Source organism: Microtus pennsylvanicus, chromosome 19, assembly GCF_037038515.1.
Source record: "Microtus pennsylvanicus isolate mMicPen1 chromosome 19, mMicPen1.hap1, whole genome shotgun sequence".
NCBI lineage: Eukaryota > Metazoa > Chordata > Mammalia > Rodentia > Cricetidae > Microtus > Microtus pennsylvanicus.
The window spans coordinates 17,294,060-17,310,353 of NC_134597.1; the positions used below are offsets into that span (position 1 = coordinate 17,294,060).

The following is a 16,294-nucleotide window of genomic DNA, read 5'->3' on the forward strand; positions in this document are numbered from 1 at the left end:
GGAGCGAGGTTTAGGCATCCATTCTTTTCAAACTCTCATTAGGATGCATTCACTGTGCCGCTACATCTGTGAGTCACACTGATGTCACAGACATCAGTGACCAAGGCTGATAGAAACATTCACCTTGAATCATCGGAAATCCTCTCAAATACAGACTATGTGATTGCTAACTATATTCACCCTATGTAAATGAACTCCTTCCTTTTAGCTACTGGTAATTTTATACCTCCTAACAAATCTTTCCTTATTCCTCTCTCCCTAAATATTATCTGGAAAAGGAATATTCAAATGATCTTACCACAAAAATAAAAACAAATGTTTGAGGTAATTATTATGCTAATTGCACTGACATAATTCTTGCATAAATAAACGTGTTACATTGTATGCCATTCCTGCATGTATCAGTATAAAATTCAAAACTTTAAGAAAAAAACCTTTAGTATTGGAAAATATTTAGATTCACGAATAAATTGAAAATATGAATATTGGAAAAATTCTTTTTTCATATAGCTCTGAATGCATTTTTTATCCTGAAGCAAGGTCAAAGAGATGCCTAGGATACCTGATTCACAAATGAACCCTCAATCTTAATACATTTTTTCCCCAAATGTGAGTTTTCCTTAGAGTCAGAAGCACACATACACAGAGGGTCAGCTGTACTGTTGAGGCCTCCTCTGTCCCTTGCATTCTCTAACTGCAGGTGGGGCTCCCTCAACTTGTCTTCCTCCTTACAGCCATGCTCTCACATCCTCTCCCACTACACTCTGCTTCCCAGCCTCAATCTCTCCACACGGGAGGCAACTGAATTCTGGTCTGCAGTTCTGTGATAAATTATACTTTGGAAGAATTCTTCCTTGGTTTACAGTTGCTTAATCCAGTTTCTAACTCCCCTCAAAACAACAACAAAATGGAATCTGGGAAAAGAATTGGCTTTGGAGGAGTTAAGGACGTGATTCAGCTAATAAGGACACTTGCTACCAAACTTGAGGATCTGGGTTTGAACCTACATAGTAGGAGAGAATCAGCTCCTAGAACACTCTCTGTAGACAAGGTTGGCCTTGAACTCACAGAGATCTACTTGATTCTGCCTTCTGAATGCTGGGATTGAAGATGTGCACCCTTTACCTCTAGATGGGCACCGTGGCTCCCACGGTTATGGATGTTTGTGCACACATATACATACAATAATAAATTAACGTAGAAACAATTTTAATAGCTTTGTAATTAGTGGAAACCAGGGTTGAGTCTCAGGTGATGGCCTAAATCATCCTCACTATGCCTTAATCTTATTATTATAAAAGAGTAAAAGTAATACCAATAACGGTGTTAGATAGCAAACAGGGAAGAGCTGTTAGTTTTATTCTCTGAAGGACCAAACCTCCCATGCAAAGGGGCACTTTGTAGCCATGCATTCTCTGAAATCAGGAAAGTCAGTCAGTCAATACGACAATCCCTGGTACCAGTTTCAAAGTCTTACTGAAGTTTGTGTCATACTGAAATTACTTGAACAAATAACCAGCATTTACCTAGGCAAAGAAGATAAGAAATTCATTTACAGAAGCAGCCAAGAAGAAAGAATGAACATGGGATGGGTTGGAAACAATCAAGGTGACCTCATTAAATGGAACAGAATAATAAACACTGGGGGGCAGCAGAGAAGACAAGGGAGAGCCGGTAGCTGCCATCAGACAGCACCGCTATGGTGTGTATGTGGGGGGGGGGATGCTCAGAGTCCCCCAGCTACCGCCTCAGGCTTTTATCTCTAAGGTGTCCATGATGCTCCTTTACCTTCCCATTGAGCAGATAGCTAGCGGGCTGCATGATGTTCATCAAGACTCCCACTGGGCTCCAGCTGAATTTGTATCGCAATGGATTGTCTGAATATTCAGGGGCCGGGAGGCCGCCGCAGTAGGAAACATAAGACTCAACCTACAAATAAGGAAGAATCAATAATATTTAGAAGAATTATTATTTTTCAGTTAGGGTTAATGATATCAATTAGTATGTTTTTTATCATGGTTTATGTTTTGAAGTGATTGAGGCTTTTAAATATATATTCTCAAAGACAAATGCTTAACAAGAACTACACACATATATATGTGAAAGTATATATATGATATATGCAAAAATATGAATTATATAATATATCCACTAAAGATAATGGCTAAAATTTTGATCATTTAAAAATTCCACTATTAGAACTGGAGGGATGAATTAGGAGTTAAGAGTGATTGCTCTTCTTGCAGAGGACCAAATTTGGTTTCCAACACTCACATTGGTCAACTTACAACTTCCTGTAACTCCAGCCAGCTTCAGAGACTCTAACACCCTCTTTTGACCTCTGAGGGCATCCACATATATGTGTATCCATGCATGCAAACATATATGTATGTGTGCATAAATGAAAGTAAGACAAAGCTTTAAAATAACTGAATTAAAATTCAACTATTAACTCACTTTTTCTTGGCTTGGTCCTACAACTTTTATATTAAAAAAATACATACTTATGTGTATATATACATATATATGCATATATATGTCTGGGCGTATGCCAAAAATTAAAGCACTTAATTTGAGTGACTATATCTACATAGATAGTAATTCTGTCATATATAAATGCTTCATAAACAACAGACTAATATGCCAATTTTTTCTCACTTTTAAATGTCAAGCATCAGAAAATCTATCTCAAAGACAAAAGTCTTTATGAAACAAGGATGTTACGGTAACGTCTATCTCTCCAACACTCAGTTACAAAGAAAGCTCAAGTTGTGTACTCTGCAAATGTATCTGTAGATGCTGCAGTTTTTGCGGTTCCTAGTCAAAGGATGGCTGTAGTACAGAAGACCACTAATGAGATGCAAAGGAAAATCCCATCTCTGCGGAGGAAGCTTGATCTTCAGTGCTTTCCTAAGTAGAATTCTGCACAGGAACTGGGCTCACCGTGGCTCCCAGCTCTTTGGCCTTATCAATTGTTTCCATTGCCAGCATGTGGTCAAGACCAGGATCTAATCCCAATTCACCAATGACTGTGATGCCGGCGTCATCCACACTGCCACAGGCGGAAAACAAGAAAATGTAAAGGTCAGACACCAACAAGGAACACGGCCTCTGGAGGCACCTTCCCAGAAGTGGAGACTCACCTCTTTTCCAGTTCTTTCATGGCTGGTGTGATGTAGCTTGCCGTGATCATGTTGACTCTGTTTGAGATGCATGCCTTGGCCACGACAGGATGCAAAACATAAGGCAACAAGCTTGAAACAGAGGGAGAAGGAAATCAGAAGCTTTGGATCCCAACCCTCCCTCCCTTCCAGGGTGTTTGAACTGTATGTACTACAGTCCTGAGAAACTGCCCAAATTTAGCAATTCTCTCAGCAATGACCAAGGTCTTCTGGACTGCAGAACATATTCATCCTGCTGCCTACCACATAACAATCTTTACTAACCCTTTCTATACTTTAAAAAATTTTTACAGTTATTTATTATGTGCATGTATGTACACAGGGGCCACATGAACAACACAAATATGATCCAGATATTTTATTTCTAGCTTTCTAACACAGAGCATACATACAACTGCCAAAAGACAAATACTAAGTATACAGCATAACAGCCAAAATCAAAAGCACCTAAATTCTATCAACAGCATAACAGCCAAAATCAAAAGCAACTAAATTCTATCAAAGTCACAATAGTGTTAATGGTATATTCACACAGTAGGGCATACACAGTCAGTTCTCATAATTACAATATCAAATGCATGAAGGCTGTCATAAACAAGGGCATACTGAATGAATCAACTATACAAACTTTGAAAACATGTAAAATCTAATCTATTGTTAGAAGAACAGTGTTTACTCTAAGGGATAAAGACAAAAGCAACAAAAGGTTAATAAGAAGGCTTGTGGGATATTATCAATATTGTTTCTTGACATGAATAGTGTTAATTTTGTAGGTATTCGTTGAGCAACATAATTTTTTTTATCCATGTGTGTATGTGTATATGTGTGTGTGTGTGTGTGTGTGTGTGTGGTGAGAGAGAGAGAGAGAGAGAGAGAGAGAGAGAGAGAGAGAGAGAGAGAAAATATTATTAATTAGCCCAAGCTGGCCTCAAATTTTCAATCTTTAGCTTCAAGCAAGTAAACAAGCTCTAGGAATATGGGAATGTACCATCACACCCATATGTAGTTATACTTTCTATATTTTCATACATATGTTCTTCAGTTAAATGTTTATGAGAAAGGAAAAGACATAAGAGGGAAGGGAAAGGGGGAAAGAAAGGCAGAGAGAATTTATAGAAGATAAATGCAATAAAACACACTCAGGACTTTCTGTTGCCAAATACCTGATAACAAGGTCATGTGATGCTACCAAGGATTGCAGCTTCTCTTCTTGTTTACCAACGTTCACGCTAACAGGGTTAATATTGTATTTCTTGCTTAACTGTTGTATTTGATTTGTCATGTCAGAGCCTATTTTGAGAACACAAAAGTACATTTTTTTTAGATTTCCTCCCTTTAGACACATTTCCCTATCTCCACAAAATAGCTTTCCAAAACTTAGAGATAAAAGTCAGCTAAAATTCAGATTCAACATGCAATGAAGTTAGTTATCTTCTTTTTTTTAAAAAAGGAGTTAAGACCTATTTACCTACTGTTATTTCTATATTGTTGTCTCTTGACAGATATTCTAAAACAGGCCCAGACACATAGCCAGACCCAAGCACCAACACCTTCTTCTTGGTACTCATTGAAAGGGATTGAATGCGTTCTCTGTTTAAAAAGACAAAAGAAGGGAGTAATTAAAATTTCTTTTAAATAACAGAAGTTTTATATCCCCAAATTATACACAACGTTAGATGATGAGGCAACAAAATCTTCCTGCATCACTTACAGTAGAAACTCCAACAGGAAGGCCTTAAGCCAATGCTTTTCGTTATTTGTTTTAGATCTTGTATGATAGACCCTGACATCTGAGATGCCCGATGTCTACCAACTTCCATGAATTCTGAGGGCCAGAATGAGAACTGGACTGTTTTCTTCTCCTCTACTTACAAGTGAGAAGCTGAGGAACTTGTTTCATTCTTTATCCTCCCAGACTTGCTTGTTCACTACTATGCTGAGTCTCGGTGCTGGAAACCTTATCTCCTTTTCACAGCAGTCCAAGGAAAAACAGCTTCATTGATCAATCTGTTAACTACGTCAAAAACTGTCTTGTCAAGTATCTTTCAACTAATTTAAGAAATTAAGACTAGAAAGGACTTGACTTCTTGAACCATTGATTCTGTTAAAAGTAAACAAGTGTGAATGTAAGATGCCCCCACTACTCTTGACTCATGCATGTGACTGATAAGATTTCTGTTACCCACTACCACCATCCCTTTTAACCTCTGAGAGAACTACAGCTATCGGCTTATTAGATAGTCTTTCCAGTAGTACCTAATATGATTTCTATAAATGAAACATTTTGATGCATAAATATGAAATGTTCAAAACATATTTTTAGAAATCTACTCAGATTCGACATCAACCATGCCCCTAAATCCCAAATTCCAAGTCACTAATCACTGCACTAAGCAATGAAAAGTATCCACGAATAAGTTAACAATCAAAATAAAGTAAATTCCCTTCCCAGATCTCCATTATCAGATTCCTGGCATAAGAATACATTAGAGGATGGAAATAAAAAGTTCCAGCAACTGCAGCCAATCAGAGCAGGTGCCCCAGGAAATCTGGTGCATAGACTAAAGAAATGGCTGGCTGGTTGACACATCATCCCTATCACAGTAAGACATCATCAGGTAATAGGAATAAAATGAATTGGGAATAACAAGCAAACAAGAAGGCTTCTCTATAAGAAACTCTCCTACAGAACTATAGAGATAATTTGATTTTAGAAGGAAAAATACTCGGTGTTTTATTCCAGAAGATACCGTTGCCACATTAGATTCAGCAGTTCTGAGCAAACCAACACATGCAAGAGAAGCACATGAATAGGGAACCCTGATCCTGGCACGCCGCCTCTTCATCTCTTGTGGCAAGAACCACTGAAAAGAAGGAAGTAGAGTGCTGGCTGAGCCCTTAGTAGATTCCTGGGCTATTTTAGGCAGCTTTCTCCTCTCAGCATTTTCCTACTGCACTGTCTCTACTAATGTCTACTCATGGTCTCACTTTACCAAACATTATACTGAACAAAAGAAAGTCCGAATCTTCCATGAAACCCCAGCAGAAAGTGCCACAGGAAGGGTTAATATGCTCATTTCCTTTGAAAATAATAATTTAGAAATCACAATGTATGAATTGAAGAGAAAACACAAAACAATGCAATAGCGCATTGTTCAGCTTCTCCTCAGTTACAGGCCAGACCCCCTCAGATGTTAATGGCTGTGAGGATGCTTACTGCTCTTCAGAGAAAAAGAACTCACATTGGCTTCAGCTAGTTGCTTGCTTTGGATTTCAAACACTGTCAACCTTCACATGCTATATAAATCTAGCATTAATAACTATCACTGAAACCTTTATGCACACTCATCAAACCCAAGGTAAGAATAAATTACTTACCTGCTTTCTCGGAGTTTCTGGATATATTTGTATTTGTCAGTCAATATACCATTGGATGTAATCACTGCCTAGACATGTATAATAAGATATTTCTTTAGTATCCAACATTCTGGTCCTAGAAACATGGCTGACAGAAGAGACAAAACAAGAGAAATACGAGGGAGGAGAAGAGAATAGAGAGGAGGGAGACATAAGAGAAGGGCTGTGATGGAGGAGAGTATTCTGTTTTATATAAAATTCATTGGTTAATAAAGAAACTGCCTTGGCCCATTTGATAGGCCAGCCCTTAGGTGGGTGGAGTAGACAGAACAGAATGCTGGGAGAAAGAAGCCGAGTTAGGCAGTCGCCATGATTCTCCCACTCCAGACAGATGCAAGTTAAGATCTTTCCTGGTAAGCCACCTTGTGGTGTTACACAGATTATTAGAAATGGGTTAGATCAATATGTAAGAGCTAGCCAATAAGAGGCTGGAACTAATGGACCAGGCAGTGTTTAAAAGAATACAGTTTCCATGTAATTATTTCGGGGCATAAGCTAGCTAGGCAGCCGGGAGCTGGGGCGGCAGGGAAGCGGCCTGTCGCTCCTCACAACAGGGCTGGGGAAGGGAGGAGTATTGTGGAACAATCTTTTAGTACACTGTGACTGTATATTACTCTTATTGGCTAATAAAGAGCTGACTGCCTATAGCTGGGTGGAAGGAGGTTAGGCAAAAAAATTAGACCAAGAGGATCCTGGGAGGAAGAAGGGTGGAGTCAGAAGAGTCGCCAGTCAGCCAGACACAAAATGAGATAGAGGTAAATGCCACAAGCCTCAGGGCAGCACATAGGTGAATAGAAACGGGTAAAGTTAAAGAACACTCAATCATACCACAGGGATACTTGTTCAACAATGCTCATAGCAGCATTATTTGGAAACAACCCAGATGCCCTTCCACTGAAGAATGGATAAAGAAAATGTGGTACAATTGCACAATGGAATATTCCTTAGCTGTTAAAAACAATGACATCATGAAATTTGTAGGAAAATGGATGAAACTTGAAAAAATCATCCTGAATGGGGTAACCCAGACTCAGAAAGACCAACACAGTATTGTCTCACTCCTAAGTGGATAAGAGGTGCAAAGCAAAGAATTACCAGCCTACAGTCCACAGATCCAGACAAGCTAGGGAACAAGGAAACACATGGATCTTTCAGGCAAGGGAATTAGATGAGACCTCCTGGGTAAACTGGGAGTAAGGAGGGATGGTAAAGGGAAGGGAATAGGAGATGAGAACATGAGGGAATGGGATGGTTGAGGGGGAAGAAGGACAGAGTGAGAGAGCAACAAAAGAGAGATCTTGATGGAGAAAGCCACTATGGAATTAGGGAGAAAACTGGTGCTGGGAAAATTCCCAAGAATCCACAATGATGACCCTAGTTAAGACTCCTAGCAATAGTGGAGAGGGAGCCTAATCTGGCTTTCCCCTGTAATCAGATTGGTGAACACCCTAACTATCATCATACAGCCTTTATCCAGAAACTGATGGAATCAGATGCAGAGATCACAACCAAGCACCAGGAGGAACTCCGGAAATCCAAAGAGAGGAAGGAGGAAATATATGAGCAAAAGAGGTGAAGATCATGCTAGAGAAATCTACATAGACAGTTGATCCACACTCATGGAAACAGCTGTGGAGCTTCCATGGGACTGAACTAGGCCCTCCATATGTGGGAGACAGCGACTCCCACATATGGAGCTTAGACTATCTGTGAGGCAACTGGCAGTAGGACCAGATCTATCCCTGATGCATGAGCTAGCTTATTTGAGCTCATTCCCTATGGTGGGATGCTATGCTCAGCCTTAATGCAGGAGAAGGGGCTTGGTCCTGCCCCAACTTAAGTGCCAGATGGGAGCCATTACCTGTTGGGAGGAGTGGGTGGGGGGATGGGTTTGGGGGAGGTAAGAAGAGAGGCAAGCGGAGGGGTTTGGGGGGAGAACTGTGGATTGAATGTAAAATGAAATTTAAAAATAAATTAAAATAAAAGGAAAATAGGTTATGTTGTAAGAACTAGTCAGTAATAAGCCTGAGATATTGACTGAGCATTTATAATGCATATTAAGTCCTGAGTGATTATTTTGGAACTGGCAGTTGAGACAGGAGAACTCTGCGTACAGAGGAAAAAGAACAAATACACAAGGAAAAGGGGAGAAGGAAAGATAGTAGAAAAGGCTACATTCACAGGAAGTTCTCGTAACTTACATCTCGGACCACTGGAGAGAAGTTCTGGCTTTCAAGGGGCTGCGACGCATCTGATAGCAACTGCAACGACAGAGAATGGGTAGAGATGAAATGAAAGCTCAGGAGCGGCTCGATGGCATTTTCTAAACACAACAAAGTTTTGCTTAAAGAAAAAGATTTTCTGAATACTGCTAAATATAAATAATTGGTCATAGAAATCTGTAGATAATTCTGTATCCAGGAATATAGCGCTTCAAGGCAAGGTCCAATTTTAAAACTCAAATTTGATTCTAATCATCTTTGCTTGCTGAGAACACACAAAAACTCTTTCACAAGCAATCAGTGGTATTATATTGAATGCGTTTCAAATTCCTCAAGCATTAAAGCCATAATCTGCTTTCTGAGTACCTCTGTCCCACCCCTAAGTTTAAACTGCTCCGTGAGTAGTCAAGCTCACCAACCTTATAGCAGACGTCACCCTTTGGCCAAATTTAGTTCTGTGGGACCACACATTTCAAACTCTTAGGGATAATGGCTTGAACAAATAGAGCTAAAAATGACGCCTATAAACTCTGTCCATTTTCTTGAAGATAGACTCAGAAAGACAGGGTCTACCTGCATAGCCCAGGCTGGCCTTGAACTCACAGAGATCTGCCCGCTTCTGCCTTGCATATGCTGGAATTCAAGCTGTGATCAGCCTGGGCCACATCTCCCGTATTAACACCCGAGAAGCCTTCTCCTTTTACCAAGACCCAGAACTCTTGTTCCCAAGTAACAGAGTATCAGTCGGAACTGTTACCTCAGATATTCAAAGATGAAACTGAAACTGTCTTTCTCTACCATTCCTAGGCTGAGGTCTAGAACAGTTACCCAAATAAACAAAACTTACAGAGGAGATGCTAGAAACAGAATGTAAACTTGTTTTCCTGAGCCTGAAGCAGATAATCAACAAATATCTATTGAATCCCAGGGGGGAAAAAACTTCCTTATAATTCCAAAGCCTGTGCCCTGTAATACCATAGACTCTGTACAGACTTTAAGTAAATAGTTTAAAACAAACAAAAGTACAGTAAAATGACCCCTAATGACATTCTGCTACACTCATACATCAGTGCCTTACTCAGTCATCATCACAGAGAAGCTTCCTCTCGCAGCAAACAGAAACAAACACAGAAAGCCACAACCAGGTACTATGCAGAGTGAGAGACCTTGGAACTTTCAGCCCTAACTGGGGTGTTTCCATCAAATCCTCTCCCACAAAGTCCAGGGAGCCCTGTAGAAGACGAGGCAGAGAGACTATAAGAACCAGAGGGGATGAAGGACATCAAGAAAACAAGGCTTTCCATACCAACATGACCAATGCACATATGAACTGGCACAGGGCCTACGTGAGTCTGCACCAGATCCTCTGTGTATATATTATGGCTTCCAGTTTAATCTTTTTATGGGATTCTTGAGTATGAAAACGAGTGGGTCTCTCTTCCTTGAGCCTTCTTTTGCACTCTTTGCTTTCTGTTTCTTTCATCAAATTCTGACAAGTTATTTTGCTTTCTCTTATTTCACTGTTTTATTGTCCCATAGAAGTCTGTTTTCAGATGAGAGACAGAGAGGCGGTGGAGCCAGATGGGAAGGGAGGTGGAGAGGAACTGGAAGGAGTAGAGGGAAGGAAGCCATAATTAGCATATATTATGAAGGGGGAAAAGTCTGCTTTCAAGGAAAAAAATGATTAAAAAAGTCATAAAGAGGGGGAAATAGGGTATTATATAAACTCTAAAATAGTTCTTGCTACAGTTTGTAACTAAAAGTTCCCCTCGGCTCATGTGTTTGAGCACTTGGTCTTCAGGTGGGAGTACTGTTTGTTTTGGAAAAGTGTAGAGCTTTTGGGGACTGAAGAAAAGAGGGTTACTGAGGGTAGACCTTGAGGTCTGCAGTTCATCTTTGTTTTTTGTCCTATCTCCACTTCCTGTTCTTCCCAGTATGATCAAGCCATTCCATGCTCACAACTGAAGGTCATTCTTTCTGCCTTGTTCTGAAATAAACCTTTCTTCTCTTAGTTGCTTCTTATCAGGTATTTAATCACAGCAATGAGAAAAAAACTATTTAGAGAATTGGTACAAAGAAGCGGGGAGATTGCTATGATAAACTGGACCATAAGAGCCTCAGTCCTTTGAAGCAAGTGTATTAGAAAAACATAGAAGAGTATGGAAACCTGTTAGCTTACGGAGTCCTCAAATATCCACTAGCAAACATTATTTTGAGTGAGGTAATCCAGACACAGAAAGACAATTACAACATGTACTCACTCATACGTGGTTTCTAAACATAAAGCAAAGAAAACCAGCCTACAAATCACAATCCCAGAGAACTTAGACAACAATAAGGACCCTAAGAGAGACTTACATAGATCTAATCTACATGAGAAGTAGAAAAAGACAAGATCTCCTGAGTAATTTTGGAGCATGGGGACCATGGGAGAGGGTTGAAGGGGAGGGGACAGGCAGGGAGGGGAGCAGAGAAAAATGTAGAGCTCAATAAAAAATAAAAAGAATAAAAATTTAAAAACCCATTAGCAAAGCTAACAGACCATTCTGATAAGAACTGGAAAGACCAAACTGTCAATGGGAGACTTATTGTAAAGTCTGGGACCATGGGTATTCAGACAGAAGCAGGACTCTATCCGGAACTAGACCAGAATCCATTTGTGTTACACTCTGGGAAAGAATCCGGCTGCTCATGCTCATGTCCAAAAAACTTAACTGAGACCAGATCCAAACGTGGTGGAGTAGGCACGGGAAAGATGGCTCAGCAGTTCAGAGCACTTGTTTCTCTTGCAGAAGACAAATCTTAGTCCTTAGAACCCACATGGGGGCTCACAATGGTCTATAACTCTAGTTCCAGGGGATATGGCATCCTTTTCTGGCCTCCATGGGTACCAGGCATATAGTACACATGGATACATGCTGACACTTACTCACATACAATTAAACAATTATTTTTAAAAATTAAGTAATAGACTAATTTGTTGAGTGGAAAAATTTGAAGATGGTGTAGCATTCAGAATATGGTAATGGCTATTACCGTGTTTGCCATATTTGTGAGAGGGAGCAAATGTGGACAATGAGTTCAAGCGCTAGGACCCACTCAAAGGTGAGAGAATGGATTACACACACAGGCAATACCACATGCACATCCACACACCTCTTCTCTCTCTCTCTCTCTCTCTCTCTCTCTCTCTCTCTCTCTCTCTCTCTCTCTCTCTCTCTTTCTCACACACACACACACACACTAAAAATCTAAAATTATTCTATAGAATATACCAATTAAACAGAATAAAAACAAATGTAGCAGCAAGACATGATAAAGTACTAGATTAAGCTCATCCATAAACACAGATTTAATAATCCCAAATAAGATAAAGCAATGTATAAACTCAATAGCAGTTAACTGGTAATATGAACACAAGCATGTATGAATGCATACATACAAACACACAACACAGAGATATGTCAGAATAACTTTATAGTATAATTGTTAGTAATAGCTGCAAACAGAAAACTAAATGTCAACTAACAGTTAAATAAACAGATGTTGACATAGCCACTAGCAACCTGATTTTGATCATAAATAAAAGATTATTTTAGCCAGTTGGGTTTATTCTATGAATGTAAAGATGGTTTGATTTGAAAATCAGTTGACAGAATTATAACATTAGCAAAACAAAAACCATAAAATCTTGATGAATGCAAAATATATAAAAATACAACCATTATAATAGATAAAAATCTTTAATATAAAAAATCATGAAAACTTCACAGTAAAGTCAGACTTGCTGGTGAAACCATTCACTGGAGAGTGGGTGAAATGAATGTAGGACTAGACGGGGAGAGTAAGGCTATAAAATACCATCTTCTATAAAATACAGATATGACAACCATGAACTCACAGTAGCTGACTGTGTGTACTGTCCCCTCTTGACAGTCAGCTACATAGGGGGAGAATTCACAGGACTAACAGCCAACCAATTCTGGCCATTAGGGAGGCATGGTATCCACGTGTGTGCCTACTGGTCATCAGACCAAATTCTAATGGTTAGCTCCACCTTAGGATCACACAGAAAGCTCTGATTAAACTCTGAAGAACTCTAAACAAAACCAAAGTGAATGAATAGGGAGAAGAGATGAGGAGGGACTGGTGGAGGTGGGAGGTGCATAGGAGAAGGCAGGAGGGAGAGTAACCAGAAAGCAGTATATGTATAAAACTTAATATGTATAAAACTTAAACTAACAAAGAATAGATTTAAAGATAGAAAGGCGCAAAGTTGCTTATTCTTATTTTTCACCCAAAAAGTACCAATAACTTTCAAAAGATAGCAAAATTGTCCAGGGTTAGAAGTCAGAAGAGCAGGTATGGAACCTTTGAAAGGAAGGATGAGGAGAGTTCTTGGGGAGAAAAGTGGGGGTGTGGGGATTCTGATTTAGAATACACAAAAGCTGTACAAGATCATGACAGTCAGAATGCTAGTACGGATAGAGGAAGGGTTCATAAAGCCGTGTTCCTAGGTGCTATTGGTAGTTGATGCTTACTAATGGAGGGAGAGTCATTTGTCTTTGGGGTTGGGGTCAATGGTAAGGTACACATGCTTTAGGAGATGGCTCCTGACTCAATGCATACGGCATTACTAATAGGCCTCCGTAGATTATTTTTTAGATATTAATTGGGAAGGGAGATATATTTCAGGCTTCAGGGCAGTGTTGGAGGTGGGGCAGATAAAATCAAAATGTGTTGTATACATTTTTAAAAGAAATATTAATAGTTACATCTGTCCACATAATTAATCAATATTCAACAAGGTAAGAACTGGACTAAAGTACACATTTTTTGCATTGAAAAGAATGACAAAGCCAGGGATCTGCCAATACTTCTGGCTTTCCCAACGTTCTGCTGGAGGCAAGGTGATTCAATCCACTTGTTAGTACCAGACAGTTTCATGTTAGATGTAGGACTCTTACAAACAATTTCTCCTTTAAATACTAGGTGTGAACCCTAGACAAAGCTTAGGCAATGACAATAGTGCCTACAATAACAATAACTGCAGGAGGGTTCAGAAAGGGAGGGATAGCAGCTCTGGGGAAGCATCACAATGGAAGAGCATCTACAGGAAGAGCTGTCTCCCATTTTTGGTATTGCTTTGAGGAAAAGCCATGGGTGATGCTCTGGTTTCATTCTGCCAATGTCAGAAACTACACTGACCAAAGCAACTTACTGGAGGAAAGAGTTCATTCTCGCTTACCAGTTATAGTCTTTCATTGAAGGAAGTGTAGGCAGGAACTCAAAGAAGAAACCATAGAGGAATGCTATGTGCTGTCTTTCTCACTCATGCTTAACTAGCTTTTACCTACGGCCCAGGACCACCTGCCCATGCAATGATGCTGACAACGGCACGCTGGATCCTTCTACATCAAGTAATAATCAAGATGACTTTCCACAGAATTCACAGAAAAGCCTGATCTATACAATTCAATTAAGGTTGTTCCACTCAGACGACTCCAGGCTGTATCAAATTGTCAAAAGGTAAAGAGGTATTGGAATAAAGAGGTGTTGGAGATGTATCAAGCCTAGAGCAACTAGACTCCAGTGTGCTAGGGGTTTAAAAATGGCAGATTCAGAGAAAGTGGGGTCAGCCCTTATGCAAGTCTCTTCTGTCCCATGACCCCCAAACTGGGTATATTCAGACCAGAGTACATTAAATGCTCAAGTAGAGATAAAAGATCCAAATTGCTGTTTAAGCTGACTTGTTCCACAGATGAGGTGTAATTTTTAGTAAGAGTCTAAACAAGTTGAGTCTAAATCTGCTTCTAAAAAGGTTCACCATTTCTCACAGTAACATCACAATCCAGAATCCCTATATGTTATACGATATAACATTCATATCATCAAAACACAATGAAATCCGCAGCCTATTCTCAGAGGCAGAAACAATTCCCAAACTCTAATCCTAAATTTTCCCAGAGTGCTGGAAGGATAAGAGACAGCAGTGTTTCCTTGTTTGCAGTTTTGCTTCCCATGGTTTTGGTTACTCAGTCCATTAGGGTATGAAAACAGTCAATAGAAATTCTTGAAATAAACTATTCATGAGTTTCAAGTTACATGTCCTTCTGAGTAGCAGATGCAACTCTGTGTTGTCTGCTGCATATTGCTTGACCAGTGTATCCATACTGTATATGCTACCCAATCACATCACTTAGAAGCCATCTTGGTTCTCAAATTAGCTGTGGTGGTATTTCAGTCCTGGACCCTACATCTTTCACCTCACTTTCTTTCATCACAAAGACTTTTTTTAAATAAAATTATCAATACAAATGGAAGAAAGAAAGCATCTTCAACAAATGGTGCTGGCACAACTACATGTCAACCTGTAGAAGAATGAAAATAGACCCATATCTATCACCATGCACAAAACTCAAGTCCAAATGGATCAAAGACCTCAATATCAATCTGAGCACACTGAATCTGATAGAAGAGAAAGTGGGAAGTACCCTACAACAGATGGGCACAGGAGATCGCTTCCTATGTATAACCCCAGCAGCACAGACATTAAGGGCAACATTGAATAAATGGGACCTACTAAAACTGAGAAGCTTCTGTAAAGCAAAGGACACTGTCACTAAGACAAAAAGGCAACCTACTGACTGGGAAAAGATCTTCACCAACCCCGCAACAGACAAAGGTCTGATCTCCAAAATATATAGAGAACTCAAGAAACTAGACTTTAAAATGCTAATTAACCCAATTAAAAAAATGGGGCACTGAACTGAACAGAGAATTCTCAACAGAAGAAGTTCAAATGGCCAAAAGACACTTAAGGTCATGCTCAACCTCCTTAGCGATCAGGGAAATGCAAATCAAAATAACTTTGACATATCATCTTACACCTGTCAGATTGGCTAAAATCAAAAACACCAGATAACCTTTACTGGAGAGGCTGTGGAGGAAGGGGTACACTCATCCATTGCTGGTGGGAATGCAAACTTGTGCAATTACTTTGGAAATCAGTGTGGTGGTTTCTCAGGAAATTCGGGATCAACCTACCCCTGGACCCAGCAATACCACTCTTGGGAATATACCCAAGAGATGCCCTATCATATGACAAAAACATTTGTTCAACTATGTTCATAGCAGCATTATTTGTAATAGCCAGAACCTGGAAACAACCTACATGTCCTTCAATGGAAGAATGGATGAAGAAAGTGTGGAATATATACACATTAGAGTACTATGCTGCGGTAAAAAACAATGACTTCTCGAATTTTGCATGCAAATGGATGGAAATAGAGAACACTATCCTGAGTGAGGTAAGCCAGACCCAAAAAGATGAACATGGGATGTACTCACTCATAATTGGTTTCTAGCCATAAATAAAGGTCACTGAGTATATAATGTGTGATCCTAAAGAAGCTAAATAAGGTGAACCCAAAGAAAAAACACATAGTTATCCTCCTGTCTATGGGAAGTAGA

At 39.6% G+C, this 16,294-nt stretch overlaps 1 protein-coding gene across 3 annotated transcripts in view; it reads right to left on the bottom strand.

The window, feature by feature from the left end:
- The window catches only part of Aass (aminoadipate-semialdehyde synthase), a 60,983-nt gene that overhangs the window by 14,383 nt on the left and 30,306 nt on the right, over positions 1-16,294 (bottom strand). For all 3 annotated transcript variants that reach the window (XM_075953690.1, XM_075953691.1, XM_075953692.1), the window contains exons 12-18: positions 8,801-8,860; positions 6,561-6,628; positions 4,651-4,772; positions 4,346-4,472; positions 3,144-3,254; positions 2,944-3,052; positions 1,789-1,929 (exon numbers count right to left, since the gene is read on the bottom strand). In XM_075953690.1, coding sequence (XP_075809805.1) covers positions 1,789-1,929; positions 2,944-3,052; positions 3,144-3,254; positions 4,346-4,472; positions 4,651-4,772; positions 6,561-6,628; positions 8,801-8,860 — 738 coding nt within the window. The remainder of the gene's footprint in view (positions 1-1,788; positions 1,930-2,943; positions 3,053-3,143; positions 3,255-4,345; positions 4,473-4,650; positions 4,773-6,560; positions 6,629-8,800; positions 8,861-16,294) is intronic.